The sequence below is a fragment of the Mercenaria mercenaria genome, chromosome 11 (genome assembly GCF_021730395.1).
Source record: "Mercenaria mercenaria strain notata chromosome 11, MADL_Memer_1, whole genome shotgun sequence".
Lineage (NCBI taxonomy): Eukaryota > Metazoa > Mollusca > Bivalvia > Venerida > Veneridae > Mercenaria > Mercenaria mercenaria.
The window spans coordinates 69,965,156-69,985,430 of NC_069371.1; the positions used below are offsets into that span (position 1 = coordinate 69,965,156).

Genomic DNA, 20,275 nt, shown 5'->3' on the forward strand with positions numbered 1-20,275 from the left:
CCTTGTGACCTCTCTAGAGGCCATATTTCTCAATGGATCTTCATGAAAATTGGTGAGAATGTTCACCTTGATAATATCTAGGTTAGGTTTGAAACTGGGTTACGTGCGGTCAAAAACTAGGTCAGTAGGTTGAAAAATAGAAAAACCTTGTGACGTCTCTAGAGGCCATGTTTCTCAATGGATCTTCATGAAAATTGATCAGAATGTTCCTCTTGATGATATCTAGGCCAAGTTCGAAACTGGGTCACGTGCGGTCAAAAACTAGGTCAGTAGGTCTAAAAATAGAAAAACCTTGTGACCTCTTTAGAGGCCATATTTCTCAATGGATCTTCATGAAAATTAGTCAGAATGTTCACCTTGATCATATCTAGGTCATATTCAGAAGTGGGTCACGTGCCTTCAAAAACTAGGTCATTAGGTCAAATAATAGAAAAACCTTGTGACCTCTCTAGAGGTCATATTTTTCAATGGATCTTCATGAAAATTGGTCAGAATTTTTTATCTTGATGATATCTAGGTCACATGTGCTCAAAAACTAGGTCACTATGTCAAATAATAGAAATAACGACGTCGTACTCAGTTCAACACTGGGTCATGTGGGGATAGGTGAGCGATTCAGGACCATCATGGTCCTCTTGTTAATTAGTTCATATTCAGAAGAAGTGGTAAAAAAACTTTAAATTTGTTGTTACTTTCAAAAGTAGATTGAAATTCAATGTGAAATAAAAATAAATTTTCATAAAGTGCTAGAATTATGTGGTATTTTTTTTTAAATTGTCTTATTAAATGTTCAATGTGGCTTCTTTCTATCTGAAATGAATAACTAGTGCATGTACAATTACTTAGATTTCAGAACAAGTTGATTTGTTTACAGGTTAGTGCTAGAACATCTATCATTGACTTCACTGTGACAATGAAAGGCCTGGAGGATCAGCTGCTTGGACGGGTCATATTGACTGAGAAAAATGTAAGCGCTGTAATAATCTGTAGAAGATAGTATCTTTGATTACTCTTGATGATTTTTAGTAACTGTTACATTAAAGTACCAGACATGCACAAGTTACGTACACGCTCATTAGCTCTTAAGAAGAATTAGATTAGCACACAAAGCTCTGAAAAGAATATCTGTAACTGAAATACACATAAGTGGGAAAAAAGATACATTGTTCATAGTGGTTGCTTGAAGGGTGCCAATACGACAATTATGACTCCCCCCCCCCCCCCCCCCCCCCCTTCATTTCCGGTCAATAACTTGAGAACCATTTGACCTAGAACCTTCAAACTGCATAGGGTGGTAGGACTTATAGAGTAGACGACCCCTATTGTTTTTGGGGTTACTCCATCCAAGGTCAAGGTCATGGGCCTAAACATAGAAATCTGTTTCTGATCCATAACATGAGAACCACTTAACCCAGAATGTTGAAACTTTGTAGGATGATTGGACATGCCAAATAGATGACTACTATTGATTTTGGGGTCACTCCATTAAAGGTCAAGGTCACAGGGGCCAGAATCTGCACACTTTGTTTCTGATCAATTACAAGAGAAACCTTAAAACTTCATAGGGTGATAGGGCTTATGGAGTAGACAACCTCTTTTGTTTTGGGGGGTCATTCCATCAAAGGTCAAGGTCACAGGGGCCGGAACATGAACATGGTTCGCACAGGCCATGAAAAGTCCTTGAATTTGATGCCTACTCCTTGAAAACTACTTGAATTTTGTAACAGTCAGAAACTACTTGAAAACTACTTGAATTTAGGAAAAAACGTACAAAAGATGGCAAATAGTCCTTAAATTCGTCGGGTGTGAAGTGAAAACGGACAAACATTATAAACGGACCAAAATAAACTAAAAAACAACGAAAACAACAACAACTGTTACCGCCATTATGGCCTGCCATGGAGTCGGCGATAGTACGGTACGGTACTGTACTTTATGGGTTTTATGCTCTTTCAAGTAATTTTCACACTGTGTAATTTATCCGCGATGTGTTGAAGGTAAATCTTGTGTTACATTGTTTAATTTTGTCCTAAATTGGATTTAAATTGGTTAATTCATGTCTTAGCAACAGTGACATTGCGCCCATTTTAGTCCTTGAAAATAGAGGAAAACTACTTGAAAACTCCTTGAAAACTACTTGAATTTTTTTTGGGAAGGTCTGTATGAACCATGAATTGAAAAACTGTTGCCAATCCATAACTTGAGAATCACTTGACCCAGAATCTTGAAACTTCATAGGTTGTTTGGACATGCAGAGTAGATGACTCCAATAGTTTTTTGGGTCATTCCATCGAAGGTCAAAGTCTCAAGGCCCTGAACATGGAAAACTGTTTTCGATTCATAAGTTGAGAACTTGACCCAGGCCATTGAAACTTCATAGGATGATTGGACATGTTTAGTAGATGATCCCTATCGTATTTATGTCACTAAGCCAATCATCAGTGTCTCTTTGATTTTCTCTCCTGTCCATGATTGACTTTTGCCTATTACAACTATGCTTTGGGGAGACATGCACTTTTCTACAAAAGCATCTTCAAGTTTATTGATCTTATTAGCACGCTATTTTGCCATTCTGTTATGTTGGTGCAATATAATTTTATGTCATATTGATGCCCTTATTTGTCGATTTGGCAATGCTGTAACATGACAAATTAGGGAGGTGATATGACAGATGCATTTTTGTGTTATTGGCTCAGTTCTGTTTTTGTATGTGGTTATTGTCATTTCATCTATGAGCGTGGTAATGATGCGGGGTCGCTATCTTGCTAGCTTTTGTAGGTATTAAATGTTATGGTTGGTTCGGCTTTATATAAAATATTCAACATGCTATTGCTTCGAAAACTGAATACTTGTTAACACGTTTTATGCTAACCTGTATAGCAGTAGAACATTATCCATCTGCTGTTTTATTTTGATGTAATGAATTAGAAAATCAATTTCATTGTTACATTTTATGTGTTAGGTCAAAACTTTATTAAATATCAAATGCTTATTGACTTTGAAAACAGTGTAATATTGTTCAAACATATAATCCCGGTAGACCGATGTAACATTAAGAGGATAATATTAACAACCATCTTGGGTTTTTGCAAGTATTTATTAGCACCTTTTGACTGTTAGAAAGCTAAGTTTTTTTAATATTATATGTTGGTTGCTTTATTATCGTAGACTATCAGAGCTATTCATTTTTAGACTTCAACCTGTTCACCATACAATGAGTTGACCGCATGTGTGTGCAAATCAAAATAACTCTTGTCCTGCGTGCACATTCGCAAGATTTGTGGCCCCTTTTTGGCTTAGAATAATTCCAGATCTTCTGGTTATGGACGTTAGGAAATTTATTTCTTGTAAACATCAAGGCTATGGCTTTGAACTTGTAGCACACTGTGGTTCTACCAAAATGCAATTACCCCTGTAGCAGCAACATATCCCACCCTGTGTTGCAATGTTTATTAGCCTTTTGGGACTTAAAAACTTCTTTACCCTGCTGGCTTTGATATTTGTTTAACGTCAAGTTTCTCCATATAAACTATCAATAGCATGTGCTTTAAAACTTGCAAACAGTTTTACCTCATAATGGAACTGTAATCAAGAAACATAACTCTATCCTGCTTTTTGCAAGAATGATGGCCCTTTTTAGACTTAGAAAATCATGGGTAGGACAATATTTCTATTACACAAAAAAAATCAGATGAGCGTCAGCACCCGCAAGGCGGTGCTCTTGTTTTGTGTTATTGGCCTGCTAGTTTGTGGTTTTGTCATGTTGGTGCTCCTCATGTGTGCATTACATCATCATGAAAATTATGCCAGTGGTAAATAAGAATGGCAGCATCACCAAATATAAAACTATAGGCTAGCTTTATGTAGGTACTTAGAAATGTTATGGGGCCCCATGTGGTTCTGGGACGATCTGTATATGAAAAGAATTGGAACCACTGCCTTACCCTTGCATGATCGTAAGAGGCGACTAATAGGGTCTTAACACTTGGTTTTGATGTAACTCTGTGATTCCAGCAGGTATGCAAATTTTGATTCCATACCTCATGTTTTTATTTTGATGTAAATGAGATGTGAAACCACAATTTTCAGTCCTGTTTGGCACCATATAACCTATACTGTGTTGGTGCGCCGTAAAACCCAAATAAAATAAATGAATAGAAATGTTATGGTGAACAAAGTTTTTTGTGATAATACAGTGTAAATTATTGTAATACAAACATATTAAATACCAGGTAGACAGATAGTAACAACTGGTAAAGAGTGGAGTAATTTATTGTGAATTCAACCAAATATTTCCTGATTGGGTTTTTAAGTCATATTGTTAGCATCCTTGTTGACTGTTAAGAAAGCTTGAAGCTTATTTTAATCACTCTCAAATCCACCTGTTGGTTGCTTTATGGGTAGGTATGGACAATCAGAGGCTCATATACCATTTTTAGCTCACCTGTCACGAAGTGACAAGGTGAGCTATTGTGACCGCTTGATGTCTGTCGTCCGTCAACAATTTCTAAAAATAATTTCTTCTTGAAAACCACTAGGCAGAATGACACCAAACTTCACAGCAATGATCCTTGGGTGGCCCCCTTTCAAAATTGTTCAAAGAATTGAATTCCATGCAGAACTCTGGTTGCCATGGCAACCGAAAGGAAAAACTTTAAAAATCTTCTTGTCCAAAACCACAGGGCCTAGGGCTTTGATATCTGGTGTGTAGCATCATCTAGTGGTCCTCTACCAAAATTGTTCAAATTATCCCCCTAGGGTCAAATATGGCCCCCACCCCGGGGGTCACATGGTTTATATAGACTTATATAGGGAAAACTTAAAAAACCTTCTTGTACAAAACCACATGGCCTAGGGCTTTGATATTTGGTATGTAGCATCATCAAGTGGTCCTCTACCAAGATTATTCAAATTATCCCCCTAGGGTCAAATGTGGCCCCGCCCCGGGGGGTCCCAAGTTTGACATAGACTTATATAGGAAAAAAAGTTTAAAAATCTTCTTGTCTGAAACCACAACACTTAGACCTTTGATATTTGGTTTGTAGCATTGTGTTATGGTCCTCAACCAAAATTGTTCAAATTGTACCTCTTGGATGAAAAGAGGCCCTGCCCTGGGGGTCCCAAGTTTCATATAGACTTATATAGGAAAACACTTTAAAAATCTTCTTGTCTGAAACCATACGACCTAGGCTTTTGATATTTGGTATGATGCATTGTCTAGTAGTCCTCTACCAAAATTGTTCAAATTATGCCCCTGGGGTTAAAAGAGGCCCCGCCCTAGAGTCACTTTAGTTATTATGTGAGTTATATAGGAAAAATACTTAAAAAATCATCTGATCCTGTTTCCAAGACTGTTTAATTATAATTACCTGATGACCCCAAGTAATATGATGTCACTTGACTGTGACCTTGACCTACTGATCTACTTTCTTGTTTTTTTAAGATACAGCCTTGAAATTTTGATGACATACACAGTTTTGCACACAAATCGTAAAACTGAATTTCATTGACCATGAATGTGACCTACTCACTTTCTTAATATTTTATCATCAGTTTGACATTTGAAACATGTAGCTCATATTACTCAGGTGAGCGATCCAGGGTCATCGTGACCCTCTTCTATTCAACAAGTTACAAAAACTCTGTTCTGAAACTACACTCATTTGGTATCTTTTATTAATCATGCTTATGCAGGAATTAGAAGCAGAACGTGTTAAGTTGATGGAGGATGTCACAGCAAACAAACGCAAGATGAAGGAACTTGAAGATAATCTACTCTTCAAATTGACGAGTACAAAGGTAAACCATATCAGTATTGTTCGGTGGTGTTTAATCTATGGCCATGAATAACTCTTTTTATAAAAGTTCATTAGAAGTTTTTGAAATACTGAGAGATAAGGAGAAAGAAATATTGGAAGAAATTTTGATTGGACATCTTGAGAATGTTAAATTTAAAGAAAATATGAACCATGATGGTCAAGAGATGGAGGGTCTTTGATCACTTGCCCTTACTTCACTTATGTCTTGCAAAACAAGGCTTATATATTTGTTTTGTAAGAGATTGTTGAAAGGTGATTGTACCAAAGTTCTTAAAGGGTGATTTTAGGGTGGCTTGGTTCTTTCACTAGTTGTAAAGCATTTCGTCCTTTGTTGTAGCGCTAGTGGGACTGTTAACAGGTAAAGTCATTTGAAAAGCAGATACTGTGGAGGGCTGCCTAAATGATATACCATGCTCATGTACATTTCTGTTTTCTGTCTCAGGGCTCTTTAGTGGATGATGAATCACTGATAACAGTGCTAGGTGTGACCAAAGTGACTGCAGCAGAAGTCAGTGAGAAGTTGACAGTAGCGGCAGAAACTGAAATCAAGATTAATGAAGCTCGAGAGGAATTTAGACCAGGTAGTCTCATTCTTCTGGTTGTGAGTAAAAGACTATAAAAATGTTGAGGCAGTCATACTGTCTGTAGTTCTAATTTCAGAGGGTATTCAGCTTTTACTCAATTACAGTAATTTATATTTTGGTATACATTTCATACTTGAATTAGAACTAGAGAATGCCAGTAGCCAATGAAAATATGTTTGCTACATGCTGTAAGCTCTTTGCTTGACTAAATCAAAATAATGTGTATGTTTTATTTTAGTGGCCTCGAGAGGTAGTATCCTGTATTTCCTGATTTGTGACATGACCATTGTGAATAGGATGTACCAGATCTCACTTCCACAGTTCCTCGGAATATTTGATACCTCAATGGCAAGGTAATGGAAACACTAAGTCTTGTTTGTGCTTCAAAGTAAATACTGTAAACACTATTGTATAATGCACACCTGTATAAAATGTGCAACCACAGTTCAAGCCTACAGACTTTGGTAAAAAACTTCTTGGGTCAGTCCAGAGGAAAATCGTCTAAACCTGTGAATAATATGAACACTTGTTTAAGGCGTGGTTCAGAGGGTCAAAAAGGTGCATATTTTACTTTGGGTATCTATGGTAAGGTGTTGCCCTTGTATCTAGTTGACTTCTGCAGTGCGTCTTGTGTGTGGATATTAATACAGACCTTTTTATGGGGGAGACATAATGGTTTTGCCTTTGCCGTCCGTTTGTCCTTCCGACCACATTAAGCTTGTCCAGCTTGCACAGGTCAAACTGCTGGCTGGATTTCTATGAAACTTCTCAGGAGTGATCAGTTCCAACCCTAGTTGTGCATATTGCCGGCACATTCTGCTTCGCTACACAAAATGGCCACCTGAGCTAAAAATAGAAAAATCTTGTCCGGGTTTCACAGGTCAAACTGCATTTGAATGAAACTTCACAGGAGTGATCAGTACCAACCCTAATTTTGCGTATCGCTGGCACGTTCCGCTTTGTTGCACAAAATTGCTGCCAGAGCTAAAAATAGAAAAATCTTGTCCGGTTTTCACAGGTCAAACTGCTAGCTGGATTTCGAAAGAACTTCACAGGAGTGATCAGTACCAAGCCTAGTTATCGCCTCAGTCACAATCAAATGCATTTTTTTGTTTCGCTTGGGGTCAAAAATAAAAGTTTGTAAAACTCTTTTATTTTGAAATGTTAATTTACCATATACCTTGGTTCTACAAAAACAATGGTAGTTGTCACTGTCTGATAGTTCGACAATATTTTTTTTTCGATATAAAGATGAATCTTCAGGGAAAAAATAAAACAGACAGGACCATTTTTAAAGGACTGTTTTATTCAAATAACTCTTTGCGACCCAACAAAATTGTTACCACATGATAAGGTACATAAAAGTAATGTAGAAAACCCAAAAAACTAATAAATTACACAAAGATTTGTAGTTATTATCTTCTTTTGAAGTTCAAAATTCTAGAACTTTTTGTTTTCTACTTGCTTTCAGTTTTTGCATACCTTTTGAAATGCATTTATTCAACTCAAATATGTTATTTTCTAAAAATTCGGTCATTTCTCTTTAAATAATGATCTCATTTTTGTGATTACGACTATGTTTGGCAGAGATATCGCAATTTTAAAATTAAAGCCGAAATTTACCCAAAAAGTCTACGGACAAGACATCATCGCCAAGTGCTTTCTACATAGGTTTTAGAAGACAGTCTTTTAGTTCTTTTGAACTTTTTATGTTTAAAATGATCAAGAACAAGTAAATAACAAACAAATTTAAGAAAAGAAGTATGATTGACGGTCTTCGGAATGTGTCTTCGAATAATTGAAGGGTTTGAACAACTGTGACTAAATCAAAATGTCATTATGTGACAAGTTCTGTGCTATTGCTTACATAAATTAGGACTAATTGTTTTCATATTTCACTATTATACTAAAAATAATGATACTTGGAAGGATCCTCACTGAAATAGGCTGTTAAAAATCTCCTTCAACCTTGTGTCTACGGACAAGACATTTGACCATAATTTCTGTCTAAAAGACAGATAGAGTAATAATGTTTCTGATCAATGCTCATGCATTTAATGGGCTTAAGAACTGACCTTGCAGCCTGCTATGTACACCATTTAGACTATGTTTATTTATCTGTAATAACTTTTAACCTTAACTAAACAAAATAAACCACAATCTTCCTGAAATTGGATGGTGGAAGAAACCACCTGACTAGACTTTGTTGAGGCAAATTATTTACATGCTGTTATCAACCATATCAATCAAGAAATGGTAAAAAAGTACAAACACAAAGTTTAACATGAAGAACTCTATGGGTTCATCTAAACATGTTCATTAAAGTAGAAACATTAAAAAAGTAGGAAGAACTTGTTAAACTTATAGCTGAGAACAACATCTTAAAAAGATTACAACTGTGTCTTAAATGGAAAACTAATGAAACGAACTCCCTTGCTGACTGCTTAAACAGCTGTATGTTGTAAAATACTCATACAACATTTATTCTGTGAGATCCATAACTCATACTAATATTTTAAGTAGTCTGCAAAATAAAATTCCTGTGAATTTTAACCTGTTTACAGAATAATTAAATGTTCACTGTGATAAGTTTTTATCACTTAGTTTTGAGTCAGCTAATGACTTACATTTTATGCTTTTTTCTTAAAATTCCCAAGATACATTCTCTTTTCCTAGCCAGTAATATTTTTGATTAATATTGACCTTTTTCCATTATATAAGATAGTATGACCGGAGACAAAGTTTTTTTAATTATCTTTTTATCACATTTACTTCTTTTTTCATGTTATCACCTATAGATATTAATATTATTTTCTTGGAAAAATACTGGAACAAATGTTAGTAACTCCAATCGTAAATCAAACTATGATTTCAAAATTCTAGACCTCTGCCTCTGATCTCTGATGCATGTGGGGAAGTTGGCAGTTACTTGCAGAGAACATGTTTGTACAGTACAGAATCAATTAACAATTGTTAAGTTACATAACTGAAATTCTGTTGAAAAAGGGCATTAAACCCCCCCCCCCCCCCCCCCCAAAAAAAAAAAATCTAAATAGCTCTCATTTTTGAAAGGGAGAAAGCTGCAAGGAGACAATGGTAATCACGTAGTAAATTGCTTGTAAACCGCTTCAATTTTATGTGATTTCAGTCAGTTACAGAATAAAAGTTGATAGGCAAATGAATAGAATGAAATCTAGAAAACCAATCACCAATATATCTTGGCCCTGAAGAGCACAGTAATATGCCATCTTGAGTGGATTATAACAAAATGTTTAAGTTGAAAGTGGACAGCCCACACCATGTCTAACAGTAGATCCATACTCCACTAGAATATGACCAAATGTCAAATGATTTTGCTTCTTTCTTCTCATTCTTTCTGTTTACTACTAACTTGTAAAAGATTGGGTTTTTTTTTGCATTCAGAGTCTCTTAATTTATTCAAAGAACTCTTGATATATTTCTAAGGTCCAGTGCTGGTTTTTATTGAAAACAGAAATATATTGAATAGTATTGCATAATGTCTTGTCCGTAGACACCCTCATTGCGTGCCTTGTTTTAGCCATAACAAAGGGAGGGTTAGTAAGAAATGTATTATTCCCTTTTTGATAGCTTTTAACATTTATATAAGTCATGTATAAGATTAAACATATCTATATCCATTGTATTCTCAGATTCAGATTGTACACACAAGAATAAATGGGTTACATTTTGCATTTGGAAGAGTAAGTTTCATTAGAAATATATTTATTCTATATTTGTATAAACATTAAGTGTGGTGTATCATTGAAACTTGATACTAGCTCCAGTATGGTTTATAAATGATATTTGTCAAAAAACCTTCGTTTCTTTAGTGTCTACGGACAAGACATGTGTCTACGGACAAGACATTTTGCAATTCAACAACTAGTTATATCTATTTAACCCAGTTTAATTCAGTCTAATGTTTATCAACTTAGACACTATCCTAGCAGCTTCATACCAACAGTGATTAAACTCTAATATTGTATCCTTCACAAAGAAAATAGGTGTCTACGGACAGGACAAAAAATTGCACATTTAATCATTGTCTGTTCAGAGTCAAATTTGAGGAGATAAGAAATTCCACTGAAAGGATGCTTATTTTCGAAGAAGGTAGACTAAGTTCACACAGAGACAAATAAGACAGTAAAAAAAAGAATTATTTCATAATGAAATCACATATCTGATATGAGGAAGAGCAAAAAGGCAAAAGATTTAACAAAACGGTCATGTCAGTCTTCAGTACATATCTTCTGATGTGGGGGACATGGACAGTTGAAATAACTTTTCAGCTGAAAAGAAGACGAATCTTCCTGTAAACAAACAGCACAAAAAGGTCTGCTGGTTCAGGTTTAATTAAAATGAAAAGACAAAAAGCACATTTTTTAAGGTGAAACAATATAACGCTGAATTTTTATATGTACATCAGCTACCTGATAGTAGTTTTACCTGCAACTGGGTAGTGATATGTAACTCCTGAAGTGCTGAAGACAGAATATATAAACATGCACTTTTAAATTTGGGTGTATAACATGGAGCACCTAAAAAGTATGCATTTGATTGTGACTGAGGCGTATGCCTATCACCAGCACGTTCCAATTCGCTGCACAAAACTGCCGCCAGAGCTAAAAATAGAAAAATCTTGTCCAGCTTTCACAGGCCAAACTGCTGGCTGGATTTCTATGAAACTTCACAGAAGTGATTAGTACCAACCCTAGTTATGCATATCGGCGGCACATTCCACTTTGCTGCACAAAATGGCCGCCAGAGCTAAAAATAGAAAAATCTTGTCATGTCTTTCACAGGTCAAACTGCTGGCTGGATTTTGTCGAAACTTCACAGGAGTGATCAGTACCAAGCCTAGTTGTGCATATGGCCGACACGTTCCGCTTCGCTGCATAAAATGGCTGCCAGAGCTAAAAATACAAAAATCTTGTCTAGCTTTCACAGGTCAGACTGCTAGCTGGATTTCGAAAAAACTTCACAGTAGTGATCAGTACCAAGCCTAGTTATGCATATCACCAGCGCGTTCCAATTTGCTGCACGAAATGGACACCAGAGCTAAAAATAGAAAAATCTTGTCCAGCTTTCACAGGTCAAACTGCTAGCTGGATTTCTAAGAAACTTCACAGAAGTGATTAGTACCAACCCTAGTTATGCATATCGCCGGCATGTTCCGCTTTGCTGCACAAAATAGCCGCCAGAGCTAAAAATAGAAAAATCTTGTCCTTCTTTCACAGGTCAAACTGCTGGCTGGATTTTGTCGAAACTTCACAGGAGTGATCAGTACCAACCCTAGTTGTGCATATCACTGCCACTTTCTGCTTCACTGCACAAAATGGCCACTAGAGCTAAAAAAAAAAATAATAAAAAAACCTTGTCCGGCTTTCACAGGTCAAACTGCTGGACAGATTTCAATGAAACTTCAGAGGAATGATCAGCAGGGCTCCGGAAATTTTGATAACTCAATCGGTCCGAAACGAAAATCCTGACATCGGCGCTACCCCACCCACCGCATTCCCAATATTACATATTTTGTAAAACGTGGGAGGGTAAAGAAATAAGCATGTCATGCATTAAAACTGAGTTACCAGTCACCGCGTGTTACCATACAATGAAGACAGTTATTCAGTGCTATGTGTGATCGTTAATTTGTTTAAATTTCGATGTTTTTCCGAGATAATACGAGGCATTGACACCGTGTGCTTAACTAGTCTAAAAGCCAACGCACGTGACTTCGATACCGTATACACGGCAGATACTTTGTGATGTTTCCTCATTCTTTGACGGAATTCTATAAAATACAATGCGTCAAAGTGAGTTACACGACACATATTCTCTGCTAAACAGCCTCAGTATTTAAAGAATACTCTGCCGCAGACCGAATGTGTACGTTATTTGAACGCTGAGATCGAATTCCCCGCATGTATAGTACCAAAACGTCAGGCGGGTTGGCCACGGATATTTCATTTCACTTACGCTGTACTTCAATAAGCAACTAAATTTTATAAAGTTTTATGTTCTCTTCTGATGTAAACAAAATTTCATTTTGAAACGTTTTTTAAAAGACCGATTTGATAAACAGTGCCACTCCGGTTTTCTTTATCATTCGTGGTTGCCCGTCCATTTTTTTCTTCTTTGTAAAGTCGGGTTGCAAAGACGATTTTCTGCATTTTTTCAACTGGAGCCCCAACAAATGAATCATGTAATTTTTTCAAATCAAGTAATTATAAAAATTATTTTTATCGGTTTTCCGTGTGATGTCTCATTAAATCAAAGACCTATAATGTACAATTATAGCTCTTTGATTAAATGCAGCGACCATTTGTTGTTACCGTGATCAAACATAGCCTTTTGAAATAAACCATCTGGCGGATTCTAAATAAAAGAAGTGGATCCCCGTCGAAATGATTTGGATCCAGTCAGAAACGTTAGGAAACCAGTCAAAAATGTTTAATACACCGCAGTCGGCTGTCTGCTACATTAAAGGATGTGCCGCGTGAGCACTGATTGCGTCACGCGCTAATTACCGACCGATTATCAAAGTGACAATCAGACCGATTGACACGTTTACTGATTATCTGAAGGTGCGACCAACAATTTCCTACTTGGCAGGTGATCGTGTATTGAGATATCAGACCGAAATTTATACTTTTCTCCATTTTTACGGGACCGATTTTTTTCGTTTTTTCACTTCACGAATCGGTCTGAAAAGTCAAAAATCGGTCCAAAACCGACAAACCGGCAAATTTCCGAAGCCCTGATGATCAGTACCAGTTTTTTTGCAGTCTAATTTACAGATTTTCAAGTAACTGCTAAAGCAAACTGTGTGATTTGTTTATGTGTGAAAGCATTGCAGTACATATTTGTTATAATTTGGATAAACCATTCATTGACCTGTCAGTGTTGTGTGGTCATTGTCAAAACCTGCAAGCTGACATTAATGTCTGTTGGAGAACAAAATTTTGTTCTGATCTTGTAAAGTAACAAATATAGGTTGAAGAAAAAGTTGATACAGCGAGTACCTAGGAAGTAAATATATTTGCCTTTCATAAATATTGCTAGCTAGCTGCTAAAAGATTTGACTGATTTGAAACTTAAAATAATTATTTACTATCAAAGTCACACAAGGAGAAACAATCCCCATGAAGCTTTGAATTTTGATAGAATTATGCCCCTTTTAATTATTTAAGGACCAGAATTATGAATCATAAGAAAAATAATAAAACACAAATTCTGAAATACACTTCCTTTTAATTTCTCAAACACTGACAAATATTTCATTTACAAATTGGTGATTCAATATCACTTCAAGTTATGCAAATTATTCATTGACAATTTAATAAGTTTGGATAATATGTGGCCGCATCTTTCTGTCTAAATGTAAGCCTGAATTTTGTCACATAAAATGACCCAGGAAAGACAATGTAATGAAAATTCTAACAACTGAGGACCAATCATGCCTGCACACTTGAATAAACTTTACGCAAAATTTCTGCGGCGCTATATATATATCTATCCGGACAATAGCTATATTTCTGCCGTTTACACTGCACTTTGTCATGTACAATATACGTACCATAATTTCACACCCATTTCAGCCATACAATATGGACTAGCAATACAACAAAAGTACACTGATTTAGCAACATTTCTACCTTGCAAAATATGGACTAGCAATACAATATACAATACACGTATAATAAATTAGCAATATTTCTGCCGTACACAATACACGTATAATAAATTAGCAATACTTCTGCCGTGCACACTACGGACTAGCAATATATCTGCCGTGTACAATACACGTAAATAATTTAGCAATATTTCAGCTGTGCACCATACGGACTAGCAATATTTTTGCCGTGTACAATACACGTAAATAATTTAGCAATATTTCAGCTGTGCACAATACGGACTAGCAATATGTTTGCCGTGTACAAAACACATAAATAATTTAGCAATATTTCAGCCGTGTACAATACACGTACAATAATTTACCAATATTTCTGCCATACAATACGACACAGACACTAGCATTTTTCTGCGAACACTATATCAATATTCGGTCCTATCGAAAGGAAATTTACAATGCCAAAGAGACACATAGGAGATACCAAGCCTAGCAACAGCTTGTGGGCAAAACCCAGTGCTCACAGAAAAAACTAAATTTGAAATGTACTCCAGCAACTTCACCAGATCGAACAATATTCCACCTAAGTAAGACAAACCACCCGGCCAAGTAATTGCTAGGATATTTATTTAACAAAATGATCCCCAGCTGTCAGAATTTTCCGCCACAATAAATTTACTTTATAAATTTATCCCCCAAATTTCAATGCCGGGATAATAGTATATCTAAATTTACTGAATGTAAATTTATACTAAATGTATATCAAAATTACTCAGTCCAAATCCTGAATATCTCAATTAACATCTCCCTTACAGAAGCAAGCCTCTGTGGCGTACATGCTGCGTATTTGCTGTGTATATGCCGCGAACACAGTAGTACGCCAGAGGAGTACATTTTACATACACCGCATGCCGCGTACATGCCGCGTGCTATTTCGACGAGTACACAGCATGTACGCAGGAGGTCACTAGTACACTTCAAGTACGCAGCACAGACTCTGAAAATTTAAGGAGTACACTGCATGTAGGCAGGAGGGACTTGTACAAGAAAATAGTACACTGCATGTACACCGCAGATACTTTGAAATTTGTGCAGTACACTTCATATACGCGGGAAAGACTTGTACAATTTCTTTTGGCATTTATACTTAGTTTCTTTCTTATAAGTTAAAGTCTGAAGTAAACTTCATATACGCGGGAGGGACTTGTTCATTTTCTTTTGGTGTTTATACTTTGAATTTTTTTAGGTATACGTCTGAAGTACACTTCATGCAGGAAGGATTTGTACATTTTTTTTTTTTTTGGAAGCAACAACTTGATTTCCGAGTAACTTTTATCTTAATAGCATAGAATAGTTCAGATAACCGGTATTCTGAACAATGAAAATTTGCCAAACTATTTGCAATGTTCATTTGTGAAGCTTACATCTTAGTGATTTCTGAGCTGCACCTTGCATGCAGTGTAAAAATATATTCTTTTTCATTTTGAATTAATCCTGGAGCTTTCTAACTTGGATAATTGAAAAGCCTTATTTGAATTTCGTTGCATTACATTTTGTAATACATGAAATAATTACCAAGATAATGCCTCAACAGCGCCCAAATGAGAAGAATTAATAGCTCTCACTGTTATTTGAATACTCCTAAGCAAAACACCATTCTATCATGTTTTATAAAGGCTTTAATGCTCATTATGTTAACTCATTAAGGCCTCACCAAATTAAAAAGTTGTTCATCGGATTTACCGCTCGTATATTTTCAGAACGTTTTTGGACAATTGCGCTCGCCCCAATGGAAAAAATCAATCCAAAATTTTTTGGTGCGCTACTTTTTACGGACATAAAAGTGTATAGATGCTTATATAATTCCAGTCCTAGATTGTTCTCAGATGGATTTTAATCAAAATAAATACATACTACGCACACATCGTCTATAATAAATCATAACACTTATATTTAGTTGCATTAAAGTTGTTTCCCCTTGATGCAGTTACGCCATTTTCTTCAAATGTTTACCAAATTACATGCTACAAAAATTGATTTATTTAATTGAAAAGTGGATGAAGAAAAGCATACTAATTTATTTGATAACATCAATCTACATTATTTTGGTAAGGGTAAATACTTATTGATGCATGTCACTTATCTTTTTTCTGTTTTTTTTTCTGTCCAAATGATCAGCATTTGCATATGAAAGTTGGTGGGGTAAGGAATTTACATTATCACAGCAGTTTCCCCACAAGAGTACACAGCATGTATGCAGCAGGAGTACACAGCATGTACGCCGCAGGACTCGGACCAGGAGTACACAGCATGTACGCCGCAGGGGTAGTACACCGCAGGCTCATTTGCATGTGAAAAGTGTATGTGCCGCGTACATGCTGCGTACTATTTCCCGCATACTAAATTCCTCCAGCGTACATCCTGTGTACTATGTAGTCCACAGCATGTACGCAGCAAGTAGTACGCGGCAGAGCTCATTTGCATGTCAAAAGTGTACTACAAACGTACTATCGGTGTATGTGCGGTGTATATCCTGCGTACTATTTAAAGCCCTTGATTTCAGTACACATCATGTACGCATCATATACGCTGTATGTACGCAGCAAGAGTACGCAGCAGGCCTTTTTCTTCTGTAAGGGAGCTGTATTAAAAATTCCAGGGGAAGAAGTATTCTAATTACAATGAACAAAATAGTTCCCCTAGACCAAATGGACCCTTCGTGATGTAAATCTGATAGGCATTCCGATTTATCTCTGTCAAGGTATCACACTCAACAGTAAAACAATCTGAGTGCTAACTAATTAGCCTATTCATAACCAGTAGTTTATCTAGATGCTCCATATGTTATAAATTTCAAACTTATAATGACCTGATGAAAGGTTCATATTGTAATAGTAGCTGTCCAGAAGTGAGTTATTCAAATCCATGTCGGTTTAAAAACTGACAATTTGTTATATAAACTATCAATGTTTGACCTTTATATACATAAAATATTTCTGAATCATTTGATTTACAGCCAAACAGATACTTTACTCAAGAAAGATAATAACATGTTAACTCATTATTATATTATGTACTGGATTTATAAAATTATCATGTTATGAATATGAAAATATTATTATAAAACCACAAACTTCTATAAGCAACAGCATTGTTACCAATTAAGTTGTACTACCAATTAGAAAACAAATGTGATCCAATATTACCAAATAACTTAAAGAACATGCATTATATCAAAACTGGCATCTGTATATTAATCATTTTTAATCACAATACATTGTATAGTAACGAACCCTTTATTTTCAGACACAGTAAAATTATATGAATGATTACGCATTGAGTAACCACAACTTCTCATTATTTTCACACTGTAACCTTTTAAAGTTTGATGGCACTTATCGATTTAAATAATGATTTCATTTCGACATTTTTTATATTGTCCTCAATTTAATATGCAATTAAATTGTAACATTTACATACTGAATGAGTCTATTAAGCTCAAGCTGCATTATAACCATCTCCATGTTGAACAAATTTACAGACTAATACAATGGCTGCTATGAGCAGATTTCCAGTAAAAAGTAGCAGATTTCAATTATTTTATAACTGAAATGACATTAATGATTATAGAAGCATTTTAAACAGATGAGAAATGGGGTCCTAAAAAGTCCCAAACACAAACCTGAATATACACAGTGTTTGCTGTTAACAAAAATTCTATAACCGTTTTGCTCAAAACTGCTTACATTCAGTCTTAGAACACTAAAGAATTAGTGCAGTCAACGAAGAAAATTTGCATGACCGTTTCTCACGGGAAAACTAATGATACAGTTTGACTTCAGTTTCTAGCAGAACATGTATATTTAGTATTTATATATAAACAGACTACAACTAATAAACGATCCGTGGGTAAGCATTTGTCAACAAATTATTTATGTAAACAAGAATTCAATATACATTGTACATTTGTACTTTTAAGTTTTTCATCAGTCTTCAAATTTTTCTGTTAACAGCATATTAACACGCTCTCAGTATAGATATAACGCAAATTTACTTTGCAATAAATGACCTACATATTCGTATGGTAATAAGCAACATGTGAAGTTACCACTTTATATACTCTTAAGCGCTTGGGTTTTTACAAGAAAATTATAAGAAGTAGTTAATCGATAACCTGGCGAAATAAAGTTTCCAATATGTTCCTCAGCATTCCAACCCTTGGTAGATACTGCGGGAAAACAAAATCGTAGACTTACTAAGATATAGTAATATACTTTATATATACAACAAAAATTGAAGCCACCACCTATCAAAAGGGAGACTAAATGAGAGTCTTCTATATTTGTCAATAACTTAAATGAATACTATTTTTGATGGTTATCAAACAATTAGCAGATAGGTCCATTCTCCTGTACATAAATACTGCTTAACACAATTAATGTACATGTAACAAAAAGAATGCAAACCTGTGTCAAACAGAATTAAAATTACCATTCATAACTTTCTCATGACAGAAACATTGTAAAACATTATTCATAATGTCTCCCCCAGGAGACATATTGTTTTTGCCCTGTCCGTCCGTCCGTCCGTCCTTCCGTCCGTCCGTCCATCCGTACGTCACACTTCATTTCCGAGCAATAACTGGAGAACCATTTGACCTAGAACCTTCAAACTTCATAGGGTTGTAGGGCTGCTGTAGTAGACGACCCCTATTGATTTTGGGGTCACTCCGTCAAAGGTCAAGGTCACAGGGGCCTGAACATTGAAAACCATTTCCGATCAATAACTAGAGAACCACTTGACCCAGAATGTTGAAACTTCATAGGATGATTGATAATGAAGAGTAGATGATCCCTATTGATTTTGGGGTCACTCCATCAAAGGTCAAGGTCACAGGGGCCTGAACATGGAAAATCATTTCCGATCAATAACTAGAGAACCACTTAACCCAGAATGTTGAAACTTCATAGGATGATTGTACATGCAAAGTAGACCCCTATTGATTTTGGGGTCACTCCATTAAAGGTCAAGGTCACAGGGGCCTGAACATTGAAAACCATTTCCGGTCAGTAACTTGAGAACCACTTGACCCAGAATGTTGAAACTTAATAGGATGATTGCTCATGCAGAGTAGATAACCCCTAACAATTTTGGGGTCACTCTGTGAAAGGTCAAGGTCACAGGGGCCTGAACATTGAAAACCATTTCCGGTCAGTAACTTGAGAACCACTTGACCCAGAATGATGAAACTTCATAGGATGATTGGTCATGCAGAGTAGATGACCCCTAATGATTTTAGGGTGACTCTGTTAAAGGTCAAGGCCACAGGGGCCTGAACATGGAAAACCATTTCCAGTCAATAACTTGAGAACCTCTTGACCCAGAATGTTGAAACTTCATAGGATGATTGTTCATGCAGAGTAAATGACCCCTAATGTTTTTGGGGTCACTCCGTTAAAGGTCAAGGTCACAGTGGCCTGTTCATGTAAAATCATTTTTTTGGAAATAACTTGAGAACCACTTGACCTACAATGTTGAAACTTAATAGGATGATTGGACATGCAGAGTAGATGACCCCTATTGATTTTGGGGTCAGTCTATTAAAGGTCAAGGTCACAGTGGCCTGTTCATGTAAAATCATTTTTTTGGAAATAACTTGAGAACCACTTGACCTACAATGTTGAAACTTAATAGGATGATTGGACATGCAGAGTAGATGACCCCTACTTATTTTGAGGTCACTTGATCAAAGGTCAAGGTCGCAGGAGCCTGAACATTGACTTGAGAACCACTAGGCCAAGAGTGTTGAAATTTAGCGGGATGACTGGACATGCCAAGTAGATGATCCCTATTGCAGCCAACCATCAGTGTCTCTTTGACTTTCGCTCCTGACCCCTATTAACTTCTTGCCTATAGGACTTTGCATTGGGGGAGACATGCGCTTTTTTACAAAAGCATTTTCTAGTTTGATTTAGGTAACGATTGCATTTTACTCACTTGAACGCATTTTGTCAAAATCTCAAACTATAAATACAATCAAACCATTAAATACATTTAATATTTCAATGAAACTTGAAAGTTTTGTACTATAGCATCACCCGAGACATGTGAATTCAAAATTTCTTTTCCAATTTATATTGAACAACAGAACCAAATTTATGTTGAATTTTATATTCCTAAATTATCTTTATGGCCTATGCATGCCTTTGCAAAATGCAGAT

General features: G+C 36.0%; 1 protein-coding gene across 1 annotated transcript in view; it reads left to right on the forward strand.

Moving 5' to 3' along the window:
- LOC123532722 (dynein axonemal heavy chain 8-like) overlaps nucleotides 1–20,275 on the forward strand; it is a 330,542-nt gene that overhangs the window by 260,567 nt on the left and 49,700 nt on the right. The window contains exons 73-76 of the mRNA XM_053518182.1: nucleotides 875–967; nucleotides 5,695–5,799; nucleotides 6,262–6,400; nucleotides 6,642–6,756. Of these exons, the coding sequence (XP_053374157.1) occupies nucleotides 875–967; nucleotides 5,695–5,799; nucleotides 6,262–6,400; nucleotides 6,642–6,756 (452 nt within the window). The remainder of the gene's footprint in view (nucleotides 1–874; nucleotides 968–5,694; nucleotides 5,800–6,261; nucleotides 6,401–6,641; nucleotides 6,757–20,275) is intronic.